General features: G+C 41.2%; 1 protein-coding gene across 2 annotated transcripts in view; it reads left to right on the top strand.

Annotated features, from left to right (window-relative positions):
• LOC138800820 (tropomodulin-3-like) overlaps positions 1–26,153 on the top strand; it is a 39,777-nt gene that overhangs the window by 1,722 nt on the left and 11,902 nt on the right. For both annotated transcript variants that reach the window (XM_069982875.1, XM_069982884.1), the window contains exons 2-3: positions 11,850–12,049; positions 16,515–16,671. In XM_069982875.1, the coding sequence (XP_069838976.1) occupies positions 11,924–12,049; positions 16,515–16,671 (283 nt within the window). In that variant the 5' untranslated portion in view covers positions 11,850–11,923. The remainder of the gene's footprint in view (positions 1–11,849; positions 12,050–16,514; positions 16,672–26,153) is intronic.

Genomic DNA, 26,153 nt, shown 5'->3' with positions numbered 1-26,153 from the left:
TGGCACCGGTAACTGAAGTCCGTTGAGGGGATTAGTGAATATGACCATAATATGGGTAGGAGGGTTCAGAAGCCAGACCCACAGCAATCCCAGGCGTGGTTCCATTCTAGACTTTGACTTTTCCTTGTATAATTGTTGCAGGGAATTGAATAGGACAAGTAGTTCCCATCATGTCTGGATAGCCAAAGCTTTAGCATGATGGGAATTGTACTTTTGCAACAGCTAGGAGGGCCTGAATGGTTCCAGATGTTGCAGACTACAGCTTTCAGCATGGTTGGAGTTGTGGTTTGTCAGGAGCTGGATAGCCACAGTTTAGAGACCGTTTGTCTATATCTTGGTGCCCATACAGCAAATGTTACTGTGTAACCCCAGTCTAAGCTTTATCCTGTTGATGCCAACTATGAATGTTTCCCCTCTGACATGAATGTTTTTGTTACAGCTTTTTCAGGCCAGTAGCCGGAGCTGCCCCCTATGCACATTGTGATGGTATAGCAGACCGTATGTTATGTTGCTGATTATTAGAATTTTTTATGGCAGGCTTTACAAGAGGTGTTGACGATGGCTGATTCATACAGGCATAGGGTATGAAATGACTTGTTGCTTACCACTGATGGTATATTGCTTTCTAATGGTAAATATAAATTACTGTACAGGCCCCAGAACTAGCTGGCTGTAGAGATGTTGAAAGAAAAGCAGATCCTGTTAAAGTAATTTCTCCCATGATTTTATGATTATATATAACTTATGACATAGGACTTCAAAGGATGACTAATCCTCATAATTCCTCAGATTTTTCTTTTAAATTGGGTTTGTACAGGATTGCAGAGGAGTGCGGGCAGGAACGTTCATAGATCAGAGTAGTGGTGCAGGCAGACGGTGTATCTACATTAAGTGTACCTGCACATGCAATAGAGAAATAATCTCAGCCTGTAGCATAATCTGCATGTGTAACGTACAGGCTATGCTCCATGTCTGAGGAGGATCCCCCCCACCACACACACAGAGAAATCCATGGAGAACTCCACAGCAGAGACTGGCATGCTGGGGTGTTAAGAATCCTCCCTGCAACCACTTAGGGGATATAGTCTGCAACATGGTAGATTTATTTAGATCTTATTATCCATACATCTTTAACAGTAATCAGCTGCTGATTCTTTTTGTGTAAATCTCCACAAAAGATTTACACATCTGCTTTTTTTTCCACTGCATGTGCATTTACATTTTAAGGGTATGTGCACACTACGGAATTTGCGTGGATAACTTCCAGCGGATTCCATTGCTCATACCCCCCCCCCCCCTCACCTGCTTTCGCCAGTCTCATAGGCTTCATTCTGTGCGCGGGCAGATTTCACAGTCCGCCCAAAGAATGGTCATGTCAATTCTTTGGGCAGATGGCGGAATCTACCTGAGCTTAGAATAGAGCCTATGGGATGGGCGGAACTTCAAGCACTAGCGCATACGGAATCCGCTGGATGTTATCTGCGCAAATTCCGTAGAGTGCACCTACCCTAAGGGTCCCCACCATACAGCATAGATACAAAGGCAAAAACTAAATGAGTTACTGACCCATTAAATGCCCATATTCCCTGTTAGGGTAAGGATAGCACAGAAGCTTCTTTCCTGCTGGACTCGATCTATGAAGCATAGGCCCACTATACAGCACCCAGACCCAGAGGGATGTATATACTGTGCTTGACATCAAGCTGGAAAGGACATGACGAAAAGAAAACTCTCCTGATGATGCTTATTTGCATGATGACAACTAACAAGGACTTTTAGCTGGATACCAGGCACTTGACAGATCGGCTACAATAGTTGGGAGGAGGGGGGGTGGGGGGCAGTGAGTACAATTTAGCTTAAATCTACCACCATCTTGCGTTGAGAGGACTGTATAACATTTGGGTTTCTTTACTATAATTTATGTATTTGCTGTCATTTACATACTTCGTATAACGTCAGGGTACAATATGTATTCATGAATGTGCCCAGATCCTAGCAGTGTACACAGCACCTTGTCATCAGTGTGACCTGTGCTGCACTGATATGTGAGTCACAGCAAGGAATTTCTCAGCATTTATTTGTTTCAGATCCTTATTAACAAGTGACCTCACCCTACTGTTTTGGAATTTCTCAGTCTCTTTGATGCTAGATTTTCTCAGTGCTGTTTGTTGCTGTGTTCCATCGGGGCGGGCAGTTGCAGGCCCCCCCACTGCACCATTGCTTGATAGTCCCAGAATATCAATCTTGATCTTGAGGTGGTGCAGATCCCGAAGCCAGGTAGGCCTAGGAATTTGCAGTTGGGTCCTACTTTTCAGTGTTTTTTCTATTCTATACATATTTATTTTCTATACACAAAGTTTCACAAAAATTGAAGATTACTGCCATTTAATGCCCTATTACACAAAGCGATTATAAGCCGTATTCGGCCGATACCGACCTTTACGGCCAATAATCGTTTTGTGTAATAGAAGATAATGATCAGCCGACATGCACGATGTCCAAGATACCAATAGGTCAAAACAAGACCTTTAGGCTGGGTTCACACTACGTTTTTGCAATTGTTTTTTTTTTCCATCCGTTTTTGCAAAAAAACGAATGAAAAACAGATGGAAAAAATGGATGCAGTTGTGTGCATCCATTTTTCCATTTCATTTTTTTTTTTTTTTTAACGGACACAAAAACGTGATCAACCTCATTTTTGTGTCCGTTTTTTTATAATGGAAGTCAATGGAAAAACGGCTCAAAACGGATGTACACAGTTGCATCTCCTTTTTTCATCATCAAAAAACGGATTGCAAAAACAGTGTGAACCCAGCCTTATTAACAGGGCATACAAGTTGTATGTATAGAGAATAAACTGTGTTGTAACCAGAGGTATGAGTGGTGATGGCTGAGGCTGGACAGAGTACTGATTGACTGACTGAACGGACTGTCAGTGACCTGGGAGCCGGAGAAACAAGATGGAGCATGGACAGGTGATGTATTTGCGTGTTGGCCTGGCAGATGCTGAGTTAAGTAGGCCGTGGCTACATTCTCAGTATCACAGAGGATTTCACTTCGGAACTTGCAGTGTGAAGTCTACTGCAATACGGTACATGTGAAGGCACCCTAAAGGGGTATTCCCATCTCAACCAATATAGATAAACTTGTAGAACTCGCCAGGTTAAATCATTTTGCACATACATTCTTTTACTAAACTTACCTCCTGATATATCCGCACATGTTGACAGCTTGTTGTCTAGCTTACCGACCACCAGGGCTGTGGAGTCGGCAAGCCGCAGCTCCGACTCCTGAATTTTATCAGGACCGACTTCGACTTCTGCTCCTTCATAAATGGCCGCCAGTCATATACCAGGGGAGTTATTTATCACACTGGCTCAGCAGCTTCTCCCTAATGTCCTACATGATCCTGGGGTGACTTCTGAGGTAATAAGGAAAGATATAAAGCAGCTTCTCCTGTGTGTGCAGTGGATGCAGACAGTCTCCAGCCTCCCATGTCCTGAACTACTCAGAACTAGACTAGATGGAGCAGGTGGTCTTTTCCTGCTGACAATCTCCTATGTTTCTAAATATTCATCATACACACAGAAACACTGCTAACCATGCCAGATACCACTAATATAGATGTCAGCAATAGTGATATAGAGAGGGGTCACCCATAGTGATATAGAGAGGGGTCACTGTGGGTGTGGGGGCACGACATAGCACACACACACACAATGTGCTGCAGCCATAGCATACATACACACACACACACACACACACACACACACACAGCTGCAGCCATAGCACACACACACACACACACACACACACACACACACACACACACACAGCTGCAGCCATAGCATACACACACAAAGCCTGCTGCAGCCATAGCGCGCACACACACACACACACACACACACACAGCTGCAGCCGTAGCACACTAAAGAAAAACACCACACTGAGGACAGAGGTTAGTGCTACACTACTTATGTCTTCTCCTCCTCCTCTGTATTACACAGGATATCTTCATATTACACTGCTGCTCATATACAGTCATCCAGCATCCAGGAAGAGAACAGCACAGATCTCCCCCCACACAATGGACTCTTCCAGCTCAGAAACAAACTGCCAAATAGTGACCAACAACTTTTCCATGACCACCCTTATGTAATAGAGCCAGTGTCCTATTAGAATGTTGCTCATAATATATATTTATGAGCAGAACTTATACAATTCTTTTAAAAACTCAATTTTAAATTGTTCTAAGATTTTTTTTTTTTTAAAGCTGGAGTCGGAGTCTGTACATTTTTTTTTTTTTTTTAACTCCAGCCAAAACTAGTTCCGACTCGGACTCCACGACTCCGACTCAACAGCCCTGCCGACCACCACTCTGCTCTTAATGCAATAGTCTGGCTAGTTATATTGATTTATGTATACATGCTGTATAATATATAAATATGTATAGTATATCTAAATATACCAGCCAGATCACTGCTTTTAGAGCAGAGTGGTGGTTGGTAACCTAAACATCAAGCTGTCAACACTGGGAGTGAAAGATTGACTTATCAGGAGAAGGAGACAGGTTTGCTAAATCAAATTATTTGCAAAAGTATTTAACTTGTTAAGCTCTACAAGTTTAACTAGTATAGTTAAACTAGAGATGGGAATACCTGGATAAACAGGTTTACCTTGATGGACTGCCTCGTATGTAATGGACACATTTGTATCTGTTACAATCTCTTCTCACTTTTACAATACTGCAGAGGATGTTGCCTTTTGTGTTATCCTGTTATTTACAGCTGAGCATTATATAGATAGAACCTGAGAATCTGTGACCTCGAGGAAGTAATACCAGGTGCTTTATGCATACTGGGAGGTGGGGGGGATGATATTATGCTTTCTTATTATATGTTAAAAGAGACTTATGCCTATATATAGAGTGTGGAAACGTTTCTCTCCTATAGGTATTGTTCAGTATAAGGCCATGTTCACACACTGTATTTTGGCATTGAACAATGGCCGTTGTTTAATGACATCGATCAATTACATTACAGTGTAGGGAATCACGACTGTTCTGTATACACACTGTATACAATGCGGCTGCACAAAGTAGCTGACAGGTCTATTTTGTGCACATAGTGTAAAATATGACTGCCGACCATACTTTACATTGTGGGCTATGGCAAATTGGAGCGTGGGCACACCCGAATGTGCCCGCATTCCAATTAAAATAAAGTGGTGATGTATTATCAGCCAGCTGACACCTGTAAGACAACGGCTGTTGTCTTACCCCATGTGAACATGGCCTAAAGCTTTGTTTTTGTCAACGTTGTTTCTGATATTCTGCTCTGTCATAGGAAGAAAACAACGAAAAACATGTCAGTGGGGATAATACTGTATGTTGGACACCAATGTCGCCGACAGATCTCATTCACTATAGTAGGGGGCTGTAGGGTTTCTAGTGTTCTTTCAGAATGCATAGCATGTTATACTATGTCTGGAATTCTTGATGAAAACTGCAATTGAGGCTCCTAATGTGATCAAATAAAAAGTGTGAGCAAATCCTAGATAGTAGCTGTCATTACGTCTGCGAGTACACCATCTAAGCCCAAAAGTCTCGCTTCTAGCAGCCATTTACCTGCTGAGTCAATGCATGATATGCCTCAGAATGTATAGCACATGATGTGGAAGCCCCATATTTCTTTTATCCTGAGGTCATAGGGTTCCAATCCTTGTTCCTGGAATAAATAGAGAACACTTTCCATTGAACAGCTGGAAGTATTTGTGAACAGACAGAGGGAAGCTGGAATGTGATGAATATCAGTTGTGGACCCCCCTCCAGCTTCCATCCTCTATCCCACCACTGACTTACAGGGCTGGAAACAGACTGCTAGAAATTATAGCTGATGAATGCCCTAAACATAAACTACTGGAGGCTCAGGGTCCTGGCATTTCATAGACTTCCCTACACTCATATGTGCTTGCGTATTAAAAGCACAAACCTGCTCAATGTCCAGTACAGACAACCTCTATATATCTGTCATGTTAAAGTATATGGATGACATAGAGGGATAAGGTGAGTCAGAGCAGAAACCTCCTAAACCTATGGCTGTTCCTGCATTCTGGATCATGTGTTTAGGCTGTGTCCATACTGCCTTCATGACTTCTGTTATACCATGATAGCAGTGGTAGAGCTGTGCCAACAGATCCCCCGACCTATATTGAGGACCGTCATTCTGACAAGAAGAGTAGCTTAACATGCTGTGCTTTGTCTTCCTTGGAAATCTGACAAATACTGGTGGGGGATCCCCTGTCTAAATATTTCACCAACCACTTCAGATCAGAAAATCCCATATTCCCTGCCGTCCATGTCAGGATGATGTTTGCCTGCAGTCATGTGGTTACTTTGGTGCCCACGTCTGCCATCACGTTCTCATTTTTTTCTTTGCTGTTTTGTATCTGTTAAAGCTTTGCAAATAATAGGAATCTGCAAAAAAGAGAGATCCTGCATACTTTGTACAGCCATGTCATGCCTGATCATACATTCATCTGTATGGGTGCCGTGTATTACTACACTTCCTTGCGGTAACCATGCAAAGGAAATATGTGGTCAGCTGCAGCTCGCCTCAGTGATATTGGCTGAGTGCCATTGTTTCTGAAGCCAGACCCATGGAAATTGACTGATCGCGGGAGTGACCTCACTGTTGAAAAAGGGAGGAAGATATCTGCTATCTATAAGTTAGATATCTGCTGTAGTTCACAAGTTATGCTACAAGAGACTCTTGTCTTCTTACACATGTTAACCTTAAAGGGGTATTCTGACAAAAGTTACAAATAATGTGAAAATGTTTGCTATTTCTTTAAAGATGTTATATAACTTTGTTATAGAACTTTATGGAAAAAAAAAATATTTTTTTTTGCACCCCTCCCAATACAGCCATAGGTGGCAGTAGACGGTCTGTGCCACCCCATATTGCTGCCACATAAAGGGAGTCTGTCACTAGGTTTATGCTGCCAATGAGGACATCATAAACTAGCAACAGAAATGCTGCACTGCATCATTCTGCTCAGCCGTACTGCTGATACGTTGGAGAATAGCATTTGTGGCGCATCTTTCCAGTTTACTGCCAATCAGCAGCTGGTGGGTGATGTTTGCTGTTGCTCATGAATATCCAGGATTACTGAGCTCACACATATGAAGGAGGAGACTACTTATTGTCCATATTATTCCAAATTGGCTGCAGATAACAATGTACAACTTCTCTGTCCCTGGTTTATGCTACCCTTAAATAGGGCACCCTACCAACAGTTTCTTTAATATGGAACATTTCTTCCTGAAGACTTATTTGGTTGATCTTCCAGCCATTTGATATCCCTTCATATGCAGGAGATCCAGTAAACAGCTGTCTAGTCACATACAGTAAGTGCTATACAAGGGTATTCTACAGAGCCAGTGAGAGTCTTGGTACGGTTCACTGCATTTACTTTGTAAGTCATGTAGGATCAGTTTCTCTCCTTGCTCATCTTCCTTGCCTCCCATGCATCACAATATTTACAGGTAAGAGATGAGGCTAAATGGGTGACATCTTTGTTTTTAAGACCTAGGATGGGATCTTTTTTATGAGCATGAATCACTAGTCCTGATGTAGCCATTGACTTCCAAAAGCCGTAACCACAGCATGATTTATTGCACATGACTTTCATTACTCGTATGGCTTCTCTTCTTTTCCTATAAACTATGGGGATTGTTTGGTTGATTTGTTGCTCGGGGCAGTTTCCCAGATTCTGTTATTACTTGAGGGCAAAGACCATGACGACTGCATCAGGTTCATTATTTTTTGCTGTGCATTTTATTTTTTTTACACCCCTACCCGTACATTTATTGTTCCCATCATTTGGGTACAAGATCTAAAAAGCGTATATCGTAAAGTTGTTCTAATTTTCTGACCATTTTATGACTTTGGAAGGGAGAACTTTTTGTAGTTTTTTGATCTTTTATGAGAAATTATATGTTCTGCTTATCCCAGCAAGAGGCAAGATGTCCAATAAAGATGAGCGAATTTACAGTATTAAGGAAGCATAGCGATTCATTATAGTTGTACATGGCTCATTTATACATTTAGTATGTCATTGCCCGAAGAAAACATGGCTTCATGTGGGACAACATCTGTTCTGTCCAACTAAACCTGCGTGCACGTTTGGCCAAGTGTGTATATGTAGTAAGGCCAAGAGAGAATAAAAACTGTCTGTACATTTTAGAAATGTCAGCTGAACAGGTTTTTTTTCTTTTTGTGATCTCCCAATGTGGCCACTTATCCTGCTGAGAGGGCCCACCGCCATATCTGATGGCCCCGCAGCACGTTCCAGCCTTTGGCTTTAGTATTGTTGTTCTTAGCTACAGGAAGGACTTTTCTTACTTGATATTGTGCTGAGGCACAATATCAAGTATTTATCAGACCACATAACCTTGTCTTACGTTATTAATATTAAACAATATTGTAAAGTCTTGGCAGGGTGCAGGTTCTTTCTCTAATACTTCCTAATACATCTTCAGCTTTGTGACACTGAAGGCCCTATTACACCAAGCAATTATTGGCTGTATTTGGCCGATTACACTGGTCAACAGCCAAAAAGGTTTCAACATGAAAACAGTTGATCTTAACTAATTTTGGGGTGCTGAGCTCGAAAAGGATGTTCAAATTTTGAAATTGGCTCTAATTTTCAAGATATAGACGAACTTTCTGTACTTCTCACAGCCTGTTATACAATATTGGGAAAAGTTTGCATCATCAGTATTGCATCATCAACTGGTATATTGCATCATCTTAGAATGACCAATATGGAAAAAAGGTATCCGTGTAAGGCTAGGTTCACACTGCATTTTTGCAATCCGTTTTTGCAATCCGTTTTTTTGCAGAAAACGGATGTATTTGTGTGCATCCGTTTTGATTCCTTTTTCCATAAACTTCAATTATAAAAAGAAAAACTGATTAAAACGGATCCCTTTTTTTAACAGACACAAAAGTAGTGTCAGCTACGTTTTTGTGTCTGTCAAAAGAAACTGATCTGCTTTGATTTGTTTTTTTTTTTTTTATAATGGAAGTCAATGGAAAAACAGATCAAAACGGATGCACACAAATGCATCCGTTTTTAATAGTTTTTATGCAAAAACGGATTGCAAAAACGCCGTGTGAACCTAGCCTAAGATATCGGGGTAAATGGAACCCATCAATGCTTGTAGATTACTGTTGGACAGTTATCAGAGACAATCCCATGTATGAATACAAAAGATGTGTAAATGCACCAAGTAGCCATTGAATAAGGACCTACATTCCAGAGTTCAATAAACATAATTAATTTGTAAAAATTCTTGGATCTGCCTGTAAATTGTAGTTGATTTCAGATAGAACTAAGTTTCCTATTAATATATTTCAAAAGTTTATGAACAGTAAACTTGCTTCCTTATGATTGCAGAAGTAATAAATATGTAGGCTATTATACTGCATTCTATACAATTCACAAAACATGAGAACTCTTCCATATCATAGAGACTAGAGCCAATTCACATTTTCCCTTGTGATATTTGAATTCAGCACATAAAAATCATTAAGAAATGGCTAGTTTTATTTCAGAACCAAACAACTTTTGAAAATCTGTGTACCAGTGTTATCGGCCAATAATCGCTTAGTGTAATAACTATTGTTAAAAGGCAACGATCAGCTGATGTGCATGATGTTGGCTGATTCTTGTCTTAAAACATGTGGAAAAAAATAACTGTGGTCTGCTGGTCGTCACTCCGTGTGCTTACTTGTCTCTTTCCGATGGCTCCATAGAAATGAATAGAGCCTCTGGTTATGTGCCGTACCCGTGGCTGTATTCATATCAAAGAATCTAGGGGCCTGATACAGAGATTGTGGGGGGTAAGGGGGTCAGACACCCCGCAATCTCTTACTTGTCCGCTATCTTGTGGATAGGGGACAAGTTAATTTTGCCAGGATAACCTTGATGCCCACATTTCAGGAAGTCTTTGCAGAAAAAGTTTAGTATTACCTGGGGTCATTGCCAGCCTGGATAACGTTAATCTGCTTTACTATATTACATGTCATTGTTTTTAAAGCAGAAATACAAGTCTATGTGAAAATCACAAGATAAATTGCTGTACAGAAATCTATTTATTTTTCTTACGCCAGTCTCAGGATTGCCTTGGAATTCTAATTAAACCTTTCTTTGGACATTGTTTCTTCCTATCTGCTTCCTACAGATAAGAAGTAACATGTTTCTTGTATTGATAAACAGTGTGCCGTTATTTTCCATCTACAGTTAAAAGAACAATGTCTTTGACATGTCGCTACTTTTAATAGAGTGGAAAGTTGAACATCATGATTATTAAGGGTCTGATCACTATGACTTCCACTGATCCTAATTCTGTAGGGAAGAAGAGTAAAGAGATGCAGTGCTAAACCAGCTCCCACTGATCAAATAGTGACACCATAGTTTAGTGACATGTTGTTACTTTATCCAAAGGAAATAAAACTTTAAAGGGTTGTCTTTTTAAGACCACATAAGATGCTGTTTTGTTGACCAACGGACCCTTGTGGGTCCAGCCTCTCCAGTTACCAGCTATTATCGCTTGTGGAATGAACACCCTGGCCATGGGAAGGGAATGGTATCATGACATGGCAGACAGTGAAATGAATGGCTGTAGTGTTTGCATCAGCCAGGTCCGTAAGTAGGGTTCTCTGTTCTAACACATGGAGAGGTAAAGGCATACTCTCCTTTTATGACGTTTATATACCTTATGGATATGGACAGAGCTGGTCATGAAATATTTGGGTAACAAGTATAGCTCTGTATCCAATTTAAAGTATTAGTGGCCTGTATTCTCTCAGGGTCCTATTACACGGAGCAATTTTTAACGATTAACGACTAACAATAAATGATTGCAAATTAGATTGTTTATTGTTAACCTGCAATTGTTCACCATATCACACAGAATGATGGTTGTTAGTTACGATTGTTACTACGATTGTTATTGTGATAGTTACTATGATCATTTACTCCTTCTGATCTCAGCAAACCAATGAACAATGTGCTATTACACTGAACGATTAGTGAACAAATGCAGAACTTGAGCGAACGAATGTGGAATGACAGCGAACGATTAACGATAATTTTAGGTTCAGATCTAAATTAACGACATACGAATGATTTTTTTCTGTCGTTGCCTGCAATTACACAGAACTATTATCGTTTAAATTTCGAACGATATAACGATTTTATGGCCGATAACCGTCTCGTGTAAAAGGGCCCTTTGAGTATGTTATTACCCCTGAAGTGTAATAGGTGCATAGAAAGTGTAAGGGTCGTATTACTCGGTTCGATTGTGGAGAGGAATCGAGGGCCACACTGTCAGACCATCACTTGCTTTCTCCTTGTTCCCTGCCAGCTGTTTGTGCTATTACACACACAGACATTGAACGGGGGGGGCAGGGGGGAGCTGCAGGAAGGGTGGCTCGGATGACCTTTAGATTGTCCAGGCAGCTCATTCAAGAGAGCGGTGACCTGCTGCTGCCGCCGCTCCTATTACATGGAGTGACATGCAACTTTGATAGGTCATGTTTAAAGACGAGGATCAGCAGACATCGTGCATGTCGGCTGATCGTTGCTTCTTAACATCACTTATTACCCCAAACCATAATTGGCCGGTAATCGGTCAAGTACAGCCGATAATCATTTGGTGTCATAGGGCCCTTAGAATTTCTTTCTGTCTTTATCATGTTGTATAGATTAGGAAATATTGCCTACGTATGTGTTTTTTTAAGAGTAAAGTAAATCTGTTTTTTTATGATTGAATTTTCTAGAAATACAGCAAGGATATTAAAAGGAAATTTGCTAGCAGCCGGGTGTTGTGGACACCCAACAAGAAGCTGAAACGATGACTACTGCCTTTCGGAAAGACTTCGACAAGTACAGAGATATGGATGACGATGAACTTCTTGGAAACCTCTCAGAAGCTGATCTAAAGCAACTGGAAAATGTTCTGGAAGAGATGGATCCAGAGGTGAGAATGGAAATGATGAATGTTAGCTTTTTTATCCAGAAAACAACACCTTTATTTGTAGGAGAACATACAAGGACAATAGGAGCTGCACCGTACAACAGTCATCTTCAGGACTCTGGGCTCTTGATGAAGAGTGTTTGACCATTCTCCCTGCAACTAGGGATGTGAGAGAGTCAGTGTAATGTGTAGCCCCCTACATAGGTGCCTATACACTAGTGGTGGGTTGGGCCAACAGTATTAGGTTGAGATTTTCACTGCCAGACCCTTTTTTGTTTTTGAAAGGATAAGGTGTTTGGCTGCTGCATACTCCTCAGTTCCCCATAGAGAACACATGAATGTGTATGGGGAGGCCTGGAAAGATATCTCCTGGGTAAACAATCATTTGGGTGACAGTTATTGAAGGTGTATTGGCAGCTTTTAGACAGTCAAAGTCTGCATCTGAGCCTCCTCCCATAGAATGGCTGGGTTGATCAGTCCAGTGAGAGCTCTCTGGAAGACAACCTCCAAACTATTTCAAATTCCCATTGGTTATTTAAGTTGGCCCGTCCCATATGTATTTTATAAAATATTTCTTTGAGAGGAGTATTTAAGAAGACGGCTTCTCTTAGAGGTAAAAATTGTTGTTTTTTTCAGTTTAGAATAGATGATATCTGTTAAAGGGGTTGTCCGGCGATAAACAATTATTCACAGAATAACACACATTACAAAGTTATACAACTTTGTAATGTATGTTATGTCTGTGAATGGCCCCCTTCCCCGTGTCCCACCACCCCCACCCGTGTACCCGGAAGTGTGGTGCGCTATACATTACCTGTCGCGTGCCGACCACGGTCTCCGATCGTCAGCAGTGACGTCTTCTTCGGGAGCTTGGCGGATCTTCCCTAGTGCCGGCCGCCCTCTGCAGCGTCATCCGAAGCTCAGCCGCGATTGGCTGAGCATAACTGTGCTCAGCCAATCGCGGCTGAGCAGCTGATGACGTGGCCGCGTCATCAGCCGCTCAGCCGCGATTGGCTGAGCCCAGTTAAGCTCAGCCAATCGCGGCTGAGCTTCGGATGACGCTGCAGAGGGCGGCCGGCACTCGGGAAGATCCGCCAAGCTCCCGAAGAAGACGTCACTGCTGACGATCGGAGACCGTGGACGACACGATATGCGGTGAGTATAATGCACCACACTTCCGGGTCTAGCGTGGGTGGGGGGAAACACGGGGAAGGGGGCCATTCACAGACATAACATACATTACAAAGTTGTATAACTTTGTAATGTGTGTTATTCTGTGAATAATTTTTTATCGCCGGACAACCCCTTTAAGTCTGTTCCAAATGATTTAACATTGCCTCTTAGAAATGCTTTCTGGCACAAGTCGTGCAAACAATAGTGGCAGTCCTTTCTTTGGTATCCCAAATCATTTCTTCTACTACCCAACATCAAACAAAACGGAATTTTCCCATCATATTTTTTTAGCTTATAATAGGTGGACACATTCTCTAGGTTGAGCGCAGTTGTGAAAATATTTAGTTTTTTTCCCCACCTCTCCTTATTTTCTAGGCTTCTTGCTGTGTTTTTCTTATAATCAACATTGAGGTTGTTCCATTCATAGGTCGCTCTTAAAGTCCCGCACATCATGTGTTTATATATTCACCTTAGGCTCTTGGAACTTTTCTTTCAGAGTCTTACTTTAATATCCAGCCTAATGAATCCACCAATCCCTTCACTAAGTCACACTTGATTAGGTTTGTCTTCTTTATTTCTGTAAGATGCTTGGTTATGTCTTGAAGGCTTCTGCATGTGAAACAGTGTCTGGCTTCTGTTCTGCATTTCCTGTAGAACATTGTAATCTTTCCCAAGGGTTTGTACTCAGAGCTTTCCTGCCAGATTTGTGGTGATCCAAGCACAAAAGCAACAAAAAAAAAAATGTTTAAAGTGACACTGTCACCCCCTATTTGCATTTTGACTGCTCTCCACAGGTGTAAAGGGTAAATGTTACAGCTTTCATTACTTATTTTATATCACACCTCATGGTGCTTGTTCTGGTAAAAAGTCGTTTTTATCACCTGTGGATTGGTATATGTGGGCGGGGCCTTGCGGCCTATGTGCCACATCACTGCGCCACTTAGCCCCGCCTCATTCGTGACATCACCGCATAGGCCCCACCCCCTCAGCGGCCATTGGTGAGGGACAATCTAGGGGGGCGGGGCCTAGAGCTTTAGGCTGGCCCTTCCAATGGCTGCTGAGGGGGCGGCACCTATGCGACGTCACTGATGGGGACGGGGCTAAGTGACGCTAGGGGCGGAGCGAAGTGCCACATAGGCCACGAGGCCCCGCCCACATATACCAATCCACAGGTCATAAAAACGACTTTTTACCAGAACAAGCATCATGAGGTGTGATATAAAATAAGTAATGAAAGCTGTAACATTTACCCTTTACACCTGTGGAGAGCAGTCAAAATGCAAATAGGGGGTGACAGTGTTACTTTAAGCAAAGATCCAGTTTTGAGATGTGCATTGCATTGGTTATTTTGCAGTCGCCTAAATAAACTTAACACGTATAAAGATGTCTCCAGTGATATGAAATATCTGTATGCATGGGAGTTACTTTAGGAAAGAAAACCTAGGCTCAGTAAATGAGCACTGATCTAGCAGATTGGAGCTCATTTACATTATTGATTAGGCCGCCTGTCTAATAGCACCCTGACATTTTATACTTACGTCAGCCGGCAATCAGCATAAACAGTCGATCTTTGTGGAGATAGGGGTCGGGTGTGTTCAGTTTACTGCTTAACCCCCTTTGTTCTCTGAGAGAGAAGCTGCCATCCAAATGCCTGCAGCTTACCCCTTCCTATAGAGAGCAAGGGAACGTTTGGCTGTGGCCAATGTTCCTATGTATGGGGAAGACGGAAAAGATAACTGTTGGCTGTCAGTCATTTAGGGTGCATTCACACTTACAGGATCCCCAGAAGATTTGATAGCCCAGATTTATAACTGATGATTTGCTTTAAATCTGCAACTTTAAATCTGCTGCAGATCCTGTACGTGTGAATGCACCCTAAGGCTATGTTCACACTACGTATATTTTCGTAAAAGTATGGTCGTTGTTGCAATCGGCAACAACAGCTGTACTTTTTACGATAGTATACGTTTTCTTGCTTTTTATGGAATCCCGGCCAGGGCATATACACGTAGTATACGCTCTGGCCGGGATCTCTTTCACGCCGCAGAAAACGTACATGTCAGTTTTCTGCAGCCGCTATTCAGTGAGTAGCGGACGCAGAAAACCCTGTCAGTGCACACTATGGAAAATAGTGTGCAGTGGGGAGTTCTAATGCGGGCGCGCAGATGGACCCCCATCAGAACCCTGCGGCTACAAAGATCATCCGGACGGTACTGCAGTATCGGCCGGGATGATCTTTTCAGAGACTGGCCGTTCCGTGTCCCGGCCGGGTCACGGAACGGCCGGTCTCTTACAGAATGTGAACATATCTTAAAGGTGTATGCACAAACTTGAAGGTAATGCATCTATTTCATGGGTCCATTGCAGTAAAACTGAAGGTGTTATTGGTTTTGCAAGTTGTGTGAGTTTTGGAGAAGGTAAAATGTTTTATGTTAAAGAATGTAATAAGGGTATATACAGTACTATCAGTAGGTTAGAAGCATTTATACTGCTTATATCTCTCAATTGCACAAAGGGCACATGAAGAAGTTTCCTTCATCCTCGGCTCCATTTCAGTGATCTTCATGAGTTTAACCCTAATTCTATTAAGTCAATTTGGCCATCTGGGGCGCAATTGGTGCCCTGGGTATGGTAGTCCCGTCCCCAGTGCACCAAAAAGACTTACTAGCATAGGCCATGAACTACTAATATCATGGAAACGGTGCAGAGGATGATGGTAAGAATCCTTCATCCTCAGCCCTGTGTGTGCTATAGGGACATAGAAGGTTAGATACTGCTAACCTGCTGATAGTTTAATCTAGTGTTTCTCAACTCCAGTCCTCAAGACCCACTAACAGGTCATGTTTTGCGGATATCCCATACAACAGTTGTGCACTGACTAATTATATCACCTGTGAAATCCTCAAAACATGACCTGTTGGTGGGTCTTGAGGATTGGAGTTGAGAAACACTGGAACTTAAATCCCTTTAATGAAAATAAGGAAAGAGATTACCTATACAGTATTATGTATGCAGTATGGCATCATGTACTAACCAGATTGTTATGTAAAGAAGCAATAAGTGAGTGCACAGTTAGTGTGATGAGGGATGCTTGTAGAACTGGAAGAGTATGCCTCAGGTGCTATGGTGTAATACCATTATGAGACTTGCTAATGGTAATATTTATATATGATTGTATGACCAGAAACACCAATACCACAAATGTTCAGCACTGTGTTACATTGTTATTGTGCCCAGCACTTGCTGTGAATAGACTGGGGCAACCATTCATTCTATTGTATTTTCTGTGCCCTAGAATGCACTGTTGCCAGCGGGATTTCGACAGAAGGACCAAACTCTAAAGGAAGCCACAGGTCCTTATGACAGAGAGCGTCTTCTAGAGTTTTTGGAACAGGAAGCTCTTGCTCAAAAAGACAGGGAAGACTATGTACCATTTACTGGGGAGAAAAAAGGTATGTCAGATTTAGTTGTGTTCTTGTTGTTTTTTTTCCCCCCCTATTAACTATGAGAAAAACTTAGAAACTATGGTCATGATTATTTTGCCTCTAAAACATCACATATGTACTACAAGTGTTCCTATAATCCTTAAAGGGAAATTCTGCTAATATTCATTAGAAGGGGCGAGGCGGCTAGGGGCAGATCGGTGCACGGTGCCCAGTACACCAAATCGTCTAATTAGCATATAACAATGGCGCCTAGGATGAAGGTAAGAAACTTGGCTTCATCCTCAGTGCCCTGTGCGCTGTAGCGAGATTGTGTAGTTTCCCTTTCATCTTGTTTAATCACAAAGTATTGAGACACAGAGAACAGAATTCTTTGCACTAAATATATGAAATAAAAAAAACTATGAAACACATACACGTATTATGTGTTTTTGAGTTCAGTGCTCGGAATCAGTGGGAAATAAGAATAGAACTCGGTTTCCATTAATTTGCTACATCTGGGAAGTATTGTCCTGCCAAGTAACATATGTGTAACATATAAACCTAATATCCAAGCAGTTTACCACAGTGGTCTTCCAGCCATGGCTTACAGGTATGTTCACACATGGCAGATACAAAGCAGGTTTTTTTTGTGGAATTTCTCAGTTAACCTCTATAGGAAAGTCATACCATACCATTCTAAACATACTGTGCCATTGACCTCTAGTTTTTTTTTTTTTGGCTCACCATGGCTGAAACAAAAAATTGATCATTTGCCACTGTATGTTTTTGGGTGGTTTCTGATAGATTATAGATTAGTCTGGAATGTTTTTGTCACATTTGTTCTTATGAGCAGTGTCATAGGACTTTGATTACATGTATTTCCTTAAGGGCCCTATTACATCAAGCAATTACTGGCCATATTTGTTCGATTATTACCTGTTCCGGACAATAATAGTTAGGTGTAATAGGTCATGTTAAAAGGCAATGATAAGCAGACATTGTGGTCTTTTTCAGCATGTTGATTAAAAAACAACCATGACAGTGACGGTCTGCTGTCCGTTGCTCCCTGTAATAGGAGCAGTGGCAGCAGAGCACCGCTCTCTTTGATGGGTCACCCATACAGACACTCCTACTCGCTTTTCCCCCTAGTTTGTGCCGTGTAATATCGCCTTTAGTCTGTTTTGGTTGCTTTCTTTATCTGCTCCATCTAGTCAGAGCTACGATCAAGTACTCCAGCATAATAACAGCACCTTGTGGAGCCATTAATGTTTCTTTTGTCTCAACTTTGATAATATCCTAACATACAGTTCACATATTGTGCACCGTGTAACATGTTTTCTGTTCTAACGCTGTCTAACACTTTATACTCAGCAAGAGGAGAGCAATGACAGAATTATAATAAGTCTAGTTGAGAGACAGGTAGATATTCCACCAGGAGTGCTTTAAAGGGATTATCGAGGATGAAAATAACCATAACTGCTTTTTTTCCACTTCCAAAAACCACACCATACTTGTCCTCAGGTTGTGTGTGGTATTACAACTCCACTCTATTTACTTCAATAGAAATGAGCTGCAATACCACACACTGAGGATAAGAGTGATGTTCTTTCAGGAAGAAAGCAGCCATGTTTTTCTAATTGTGCATAGCCCGGGGATATATAGCTTCGTATATGGAAAATTCCATGTCGGCAAAGCGAATGTTTGAAGTAAACCCACATATGATGCAGCTGTGAGCTCCCTTATAATACATGGCATGTGTTTCCTAGGTAATGTTATACACACAGCACAGCAAATGTTGGGTTCTATAACTAGGCCAGTCACGTGTGTTGTAACTGATTAACTTTGCTTGTGTTCCTCGCTGATGTCATGAGTCAGACGTGATTTAGTTAGACCATAAAGCGATCATTTACAGCTCCTTAAATGGAATCATTCAGAAGGGATGCCCTTACCTGTACACATCACCTTTCTAATCCATTGCATTGTATCACTGGTAATACAAGCTATACAAGGGCAGAAAGTGACAAGGTGTACAATGGGCAGCTTCTCAAGATATGGATTTTACCTCCCAAGCAAGATGAGATTTTAGTTTCAGAGGTTTGGTATTTATGATGCCTAGGTAGCCCGCTGTTTAGTGCAGGCCATGAAACGCGTCTCTATTGCTCATCTCAGCCACCCCCACCTATACAAGTTTACATAGCCATTCAACAAAATTTTTGCATAATTTCCTTTCTGTGTGTGTATCATATTTTACATAAATACACTATCTAGAGCCTAATACCATGGAACCACATTAGTTTAAATTCAGACTTCACTTTAAGAAGCATATTTGTAGCTTGCATTCCTGAGAGTGGTCTCTAGGCCTCCATTCACATCCCGTTTTTGGGTCTCCACCAGCATAATTTGATGGGATGTTGTAAAAAATATAATTCATCATACTGTATACCACAGTGTACCTATGGGGTGGCCACAGACTTTAATGGATCAGAAATGGCTGTGTTAGGTCTGATTCACAACCATGTTTTGTTTTTGTGGGACCATGTTTTTGTATCCTGCAAAATAGACATAGTCAGAAGTAGACTGGTCCACTAAAGTCCTGGCTTGATCCATGTGTATACGCTGGCATATCATTTTGACAAACCTTACATATACCAGTGTGAGAGACACCAACATGTCATGTGAACGAGGCCTAAGCTCGAGTCAGCGTTAGTTATGTGAGGTTATATTGTGTACAGTTTTGCATGTTTATGCAGTGGTGCTGAGGTTAAGGAGGAGGGATTTGAGTTTTATTACTGTATTTATTGTATACTTTGTAACCTTTGCTCAGCGTTTTTGTACATTGCTTTGTTCTATATGAGGAGGAAGCCTTCAGTCGTCATGCACTGGAGAAAATAAATCTTCCAAAGCGAGCCATCTTTAAGCTAGTATTAAAGTAGTTCTACTTGTTTCTATGAAAACACTGTTGTTTTTATTGTGTTTTGTGCCATGGTGATTCATTGGTGCCTTCCTGAAATCCTGCCCTCAGTATTGACTCACTGATCTTGTCTTTACCTGCAGTAATAATAGCTACTGATACATAGATCATTTTAGTATTTGAAGATCTGATAGTTGTCCCCACCTGTTAGATTCCTGTTCTTACATGTAAAGAGAAAAGAATAAGCGCATTGTACACCCTATTGTGCCCATTATCACATTTCATTGATTCACTAACTGGATAATTTTTGTGTTTTTAAAGCATTTAAAAACATCTTTGGCTCTTGCTTCCATTTATATCATATTACAGGCATATGGGGCAGCTCTGTTTTAAGGGCTTACTTTAGGGATGGTTCTGTGATAATACAGGCCATATACTTTACACTCACCAGTTGTCGAGGTTTCACTGTGGAACTTAATCTCCTTCCTGCCTCAAGGTCCCCATATACTTTATACTAAATCTTGCGGTATACATATCATTTCAGCATATCCCTGTTTAGCCTAGGGCATCAATGTAGTATTGTCTAATGGAGCTGTAAAGTAGAGATATATACTTTCTAGCAGTCTGGGAAGACCGTAGAGGCAGACGGTCCCTGCCAGAACTGCATACCCCCTTGATGTTTGGAAGCTTGGTTCTTTCCTGCACTTTGATGTGGTCATAAATACAGTTTTCCCCACAGGTCTGATCTACAGTCAAGAATACAATTAATAGAATTTTCGCTTTTATTGTTTAGTAGAAAACTTGGAATCTGTTATATAGCAGATTAGTTTAATTCCACCGAATACTAATGAAGGGAGACGGTCATAATAAAGTCTTTAGACAAGACTTTTCGTCAGACCATTAGAGAAAGGGAAGGTAAGGATACTCTTACCCACAGTGTTTGCCAGAATGGGGGATTTAGTTTTCATAAATCTTGCAAGGAAATCACAGTTAATCTTCCTGGGCCCTGCCATTTCATGTGGTTTTGGTACAGGAAGCTAAGGCCCTCCTACACATAAGAGAATAGTTGGTCAAACTCACCAATTTTAGCAGAAATCATAGACCATCTTCCTCATCTTTCAAAGATAATGTTGGGGAAAAGGTATTGAGCACTTTAAATTTCAACTAACCAATCCTTTTGTTCTCGGGGAGACAAGCTGCCACCAGAAATGTCTTGACAGTGTTTTACTGTAACACTCAGCTTAGCATTTATGTGTATAAGGAGAATGGAAGACCTCTGATAACTAATAATGTATGACCAGTTTAAGGGTACGGTAGCAACCAGACTTTATATCACTCAGTGGTAGTGGTAGTAGTAGTCTCATCACAATTGCTTTATTTTTTTTAAATAGAAAAAGTCCTAGGTGTAACATTCACCCCAAAGCATGACCGCATCACTTCTAAGGTGCCCATACATAATATAGAGTTTCCCATGCCGCGTATTCTCTTCCCATTGAGAACATATGGCCACCTGTGCATGTGTATAGGGGTAAGAAGCTGGCGGACAATAGTTTTCTAAAGTGTGTTTAAGTGATGAGTGTCCTTTCATTTTCTGTATTAGTCACATACATTTATCTTATCTACTTCATGGAGACTAACTCAATTACATAAGTGTTTTTTATATTGGGTAGATAATGGAGGCCATAAAGACATTGATTTGTTTTACAAGAATGCGGATGTCCTCCTTTTAATCATTTCTTTATTACAGTTAATGAAAACCCCTTGAATGGCATTGTTACGTTGTATAGCTGGTACGAGGAGTGGAATGGAAAGAGAAGACGCTGTGTTCCCTTTACTGTCTACGTACCTGGCTGTTGAGTGATGAAGGGTTCTTAGGGCTAACATTGGCTCCCTGTAGTACACTTCTTAGATATGTGATGTAATGTTTAGTGAGTAATGTGAGATTTGTGGGAGTGCTGAAGTATGATTGTAGCTATGTGCGCAGCTCTAGCAGTTCAGTACATCCTGATAATACAGGGTTGGTTTGTTTTTTAATGATATCATCGTAGCTACTGCAATAATACAGTATATGGCTTGGCCGAGTAAAATAACATGCGGGTCTTTGTCTGCACTGCAGATTTTTTCTTTCTTTATGGAAATTTGCCAACCTCTTATTCCTTTTATAACTAGTATTATATATGAATGGTATTTAAAGGAAAATGAGGGTCTTATGAGACACAGGGTGCTGTGAGATTTCTATGGGTATTGATTTTGTTTTGTTTTTAATTTCTCATGTATTTCTTTCTAGTTTTAGTTGCGATTTGCTTTACTAAAACTTATTTTAGGGAGGCCGCATTAGAGGCGCATACTTCCAGTATTATCTATAATAAGAGTAGAGTACCACAGCAAAACCACACCTGTTCATGGCGTCAAATGGCTGCACAATATTAATGGTAATATAGGAATTTTACCAGCAAAATCATGTGACATTTGACCAATGCATTATCTGTCCCATAGTCAAATGAAGCAAATGAGTGTGTACACTTTATGCAATAGGGTTTTACCATCTCCAGTAAGTTATTGGCTACTACTACCATAATTAAATGATCCACATGCTTCTAACCCGTTCCTATTCTTTTACTCTAGTGGCCATTGTGAAAACTAGAATAGTTTAGGATTTTTTTTTTATTTACTGTCCTTTATACAAGCATGAAAAAAGAGCTGCTGCCTATTTGCTCTGACATTGTTGGCATGTTCTAGCCATATACCATTAATGTGACTATGTTGTAGGAAAACCAAAAATTCTACAAATATTTACATACCCTAAAATATTACAGTGGGAAGCACAATTCTCCTAACAGACTATAATATCAGAAATATAAAGATAATGCTTGATGCATCTCTTCCCTTTTGGACCCATACCAATCAGGAAAAAGAAAAAAGGCAGCGTGTTCCACTATTCCTTTTTGGGAACCTAGCCAGTTTAGACTCCTAATTTTAGAGTACAGGCTTTTGTATTATCAGGGGTGCTAGAAGGGAGAAGTAATAGGTGGCAGGAGTCTAAGTTAGAATGTCACCCAGTTTGCTGCCCACCATTCCCCCGTGACCATTGTGTCTGAATCAGCCTATCACAAATTGACCATAAATTAATCAGGCATTTGGCTGCTCTGCATTGTGGTGTGCGTGTGACATAAGTGAACAAACCCGTTTACAAATGCCTAAGACGTTTAACCCATTGTTCATTGAAAGTAGTTCCCAGGGACATGTCCCACACAGACGGGTACAGCCTCATTTTCCCAAGCTTTTTACAAGGCTGCACAGTCATTATTTGATAGCAGCAATAGGGGGGGGCACATAGATTCTGTGTCGCTGTTTGTGAGCTCTATGTACTTGCACATCTGAAATCTGCATCGCTAGAAATAGTGTAGCCCAACTCATCAAAGTCATATTTACAAAACAGAGAACTGGCATGAACGCTTTGTGCCCAGTCTGCAGGGAGGCACAGCTTTAGTTTCATGTCACTGAGAATATTTTATATTCTTATTATTGTGCTTTGTATCCTGAATGTTTTCTGTCTAGTTACTCGGCCTGCTCGCAGCTGGGGAGGTTATAAGTCAAGTTTTCCATTTGGTATTTTTTTCTACCTCTCTGCTTTTCTTCCTGTACGTTTCTCCTTGTTTTCGTCCTACCCGTATTTCTGCCTGTCAAATCATTTGCAGTGAAATTCCGCCCCTGGGGTGAAAAACAATAGGGCTAAAGTGTATGATGGAAATTGAGGAGACAAGTCTGTCAGTGGGATCTCTCCCAGAAATGCAGAAGATAAAAGCGACTTGTGAAGATGTATATGTGGAAATCAGGCCGATCAGCAGCTCATTTACAGAACAAGCACTTAGTAATAATGGCCCATAGTATCTGCATTGGGTGAATTGTGTCTGCTTCCTGTGTACACAGACCTGTTGTCTGCAGGGCCGCCGATACCAGACTGCTGCTCAGCTCTATTTGCATATCGCTAACCACATCCATTTGTGTAATTATTGTGCCAACATGAAATAGACAATTTATTATGTACATTATATAGAATAATGGCTGATTGTATAGCAATAGTGTGTGTGTGTGTATGTATGTATATATGTGTATGTGTGTATATATATATATATATATATATATATATATATATAAATAAACATATATCATATACACACACAAAAATAATATATGGTGCAGCACTCTGACAAAAAATATTTTGGTGCCAACCTGTTTGCACCTCTGCGACCACAGGTGCTACTATATTATACTTAAGCATAATAAGGAAAGTAACAGTGCCACTCAAAAATAGTGAAAAAATTCAAGTGATTTATTTGCCGAAAACCGCAACGTTTCAACCTCGCAATGAGGTCTTTTTCAAGCAGTGTACGGTTTTGGGCAAGTAAATTACTTGAATTTTTACACTTTGAGTGCCACTGTTACTTTCCTTAACCCCTTAAGGACAGAGGCAATTTCGATTTTTGCGTTTTCATTTTTTCCTCCTTGTGCTTAAAAGGATATAGCACTTGCATTTTTCCACCTAGAAACCCGCATGAGCCCTTATTTTTTGCGTCACTAATTGTACTTTGCAATGACAGGCTGAATTTTTGCATAAAGTACACTGCGAAACCAGAAAAAAAATTCAAAGTGTGGTGAAATTGAAAAAAAAAAAAAACGCATTTTGTTTATTTGGGGGAAATGTGTTTTTACGCCATTTGCCCTGGGGTAAAACTGACTTGTTATGCATGTTCCTCAAGTCGTTACGATTAAAACGATATACAACATGTATAACTTATATTGTATCTGATGGCCTATACAAAATTCAAACCATTGTCAACAAATATACGTCACTTAAAATTGCTCCATTCCCAGGCTTATAGCGCTTTTATCCTTTGGTCTATGGGGCTGTGTAAGGTGTCATTTTTTGCGCCATGACATGTTCTTTCTATCGGTACCTTGATTGCGCATATACAACTTTTTGATCGCTTTTTATTACAATTTTTCTGGATTTGATGCGACCAAAAATGCTCAATTTTGCACTTTGGGATTTTTTTGCACTGACGCCATTTACCGTGCGAGATCAGGAATGTGATTAGTTAATAGTTCAGGCGATTACGCACGCGCCGATAGCAAACATGTTTATTTATTTATTTGTTTACTTTTATTAATAACCTGGGAAAAGGGGGGTGATTCAGACTTTTATTAGGGGAGGGGGCTTTTTACTATTAACAACACTTGGGGGACTTCTAGACTTCTAGTAAAAGTGCTTTGATCTCTCATAGAGATCTCTGCAGCATAGATATGCTGCAGAGATCCATGAGATAGGCACTCGTTTACTTCTGGCTGCTGCAGCCGGAAGTAAACGAGTGCCGAGCCGGGGACGGCACCATCTTGGAGCGGTCCCCGGCCGGCTTCAGTTACGGAGATCGCTTCTCCGGGATAACATCCCGGAGGAGCGATCTCCCCACTAGACACGAGGGATGACGCTGCGTCCGGTAATCGGATGCAGCTGTCAACTTTGACAGCTGCATCTGATTACTGTATTAGCGGGCACGGCGATCGGACCGTGCCCGCTAATACCTGCGGTCCCGGGCTACAAGCGGAACCCGGGACCTCCGCGGTTCAGAGCGCGGCCGCCGCGCGGCCCCGCTCTGAACGTCCCTAACGGCATCAGGGCGAAAATATACGCCCTATGTCATTAAGGGGTTAATATATTATATTTTATGGATGCGAAATACAAATAACATTGAAACCTACGTTTTCAGCTTTCTGGGCTATGTGTTTAGGTCACAAGTTTTTAAATTAAAGTCAGCAGTTGTGCGCAAATTGCAATAATTATGCATGATTTAAGGTGTAGAACAAAGCACACTCCCCACCCCCCCTATATTTTTTACAAAGTGTCTGCCTTTTGCTGATCAACCAAAACACCGCAGAGACACCATCATGTGTCTCAATGTCAGTGAGATAGCCAGACTTTCCTCCGGGAAGGAACAACCAAACCAAGGAATGTCTCCAGTCAAGGAAACCACCCAATCAAGGTATCCATCCACAGACAGCTGTTTCGGGGTGTTTGCCCCTCACCAGTGTGGAACAGTGTTTTTTGCACATTTTATTTCCCTGGGGGGCAGTGTCACTGACACTGACGTCGAGACACGTGATGGTGTCTCTGGAGAGTTTTTTGCATACCATTTTACTGGACATAGGGTCTCTACTGACCTCCGCTACCTGGTCTCCATCTTGATCTTCAGGAAATGCCAGCTTAGCGACTCACTGGCTGAAGCAGGTCACAGCCAGCATTTTCTTTGTGTGATGACTGAGACCAGGAAGTGAAGATTGCCAGAGAATCAGGCACCGTCTGAAAAAGAGTAGTGGGAGAACTGGTGATGATGGACTGATGTATGTTTGTTTATTTTTTTTTTTCTGTGTGACCATAGCAGCACTCTATTCACACAGGGACTCGGGACCCCCATTTCTGTAATCATTGGTAGTCTGGGACCAATCCAATCCTACATTAATCACCTGTCTTGTGGGTAGAGGATAATTGTAGGACATACAGTTAATGTACACATTTATACTAGATGTTTTTACTTTAGGA

The sequence above is a fragment of the Dendropsophus ebraccatus genome, chromosome 1 (assembly GCF_027789765.1).
Source record: "Dendropsophus ebraccatus isolate aDenEbr1 chromosome 1, aDenEbr1.pat, whole genome shotgun sequence".
NCBI lineage: Eukaryota > Metazoa > Chordata > Amphibia > Anura > Hylidae > Dendropsophus > Dendropsophus ebraccatus.
This window is presented reverse-complemented; position numbering and strand designations above follow the sequence as displayed.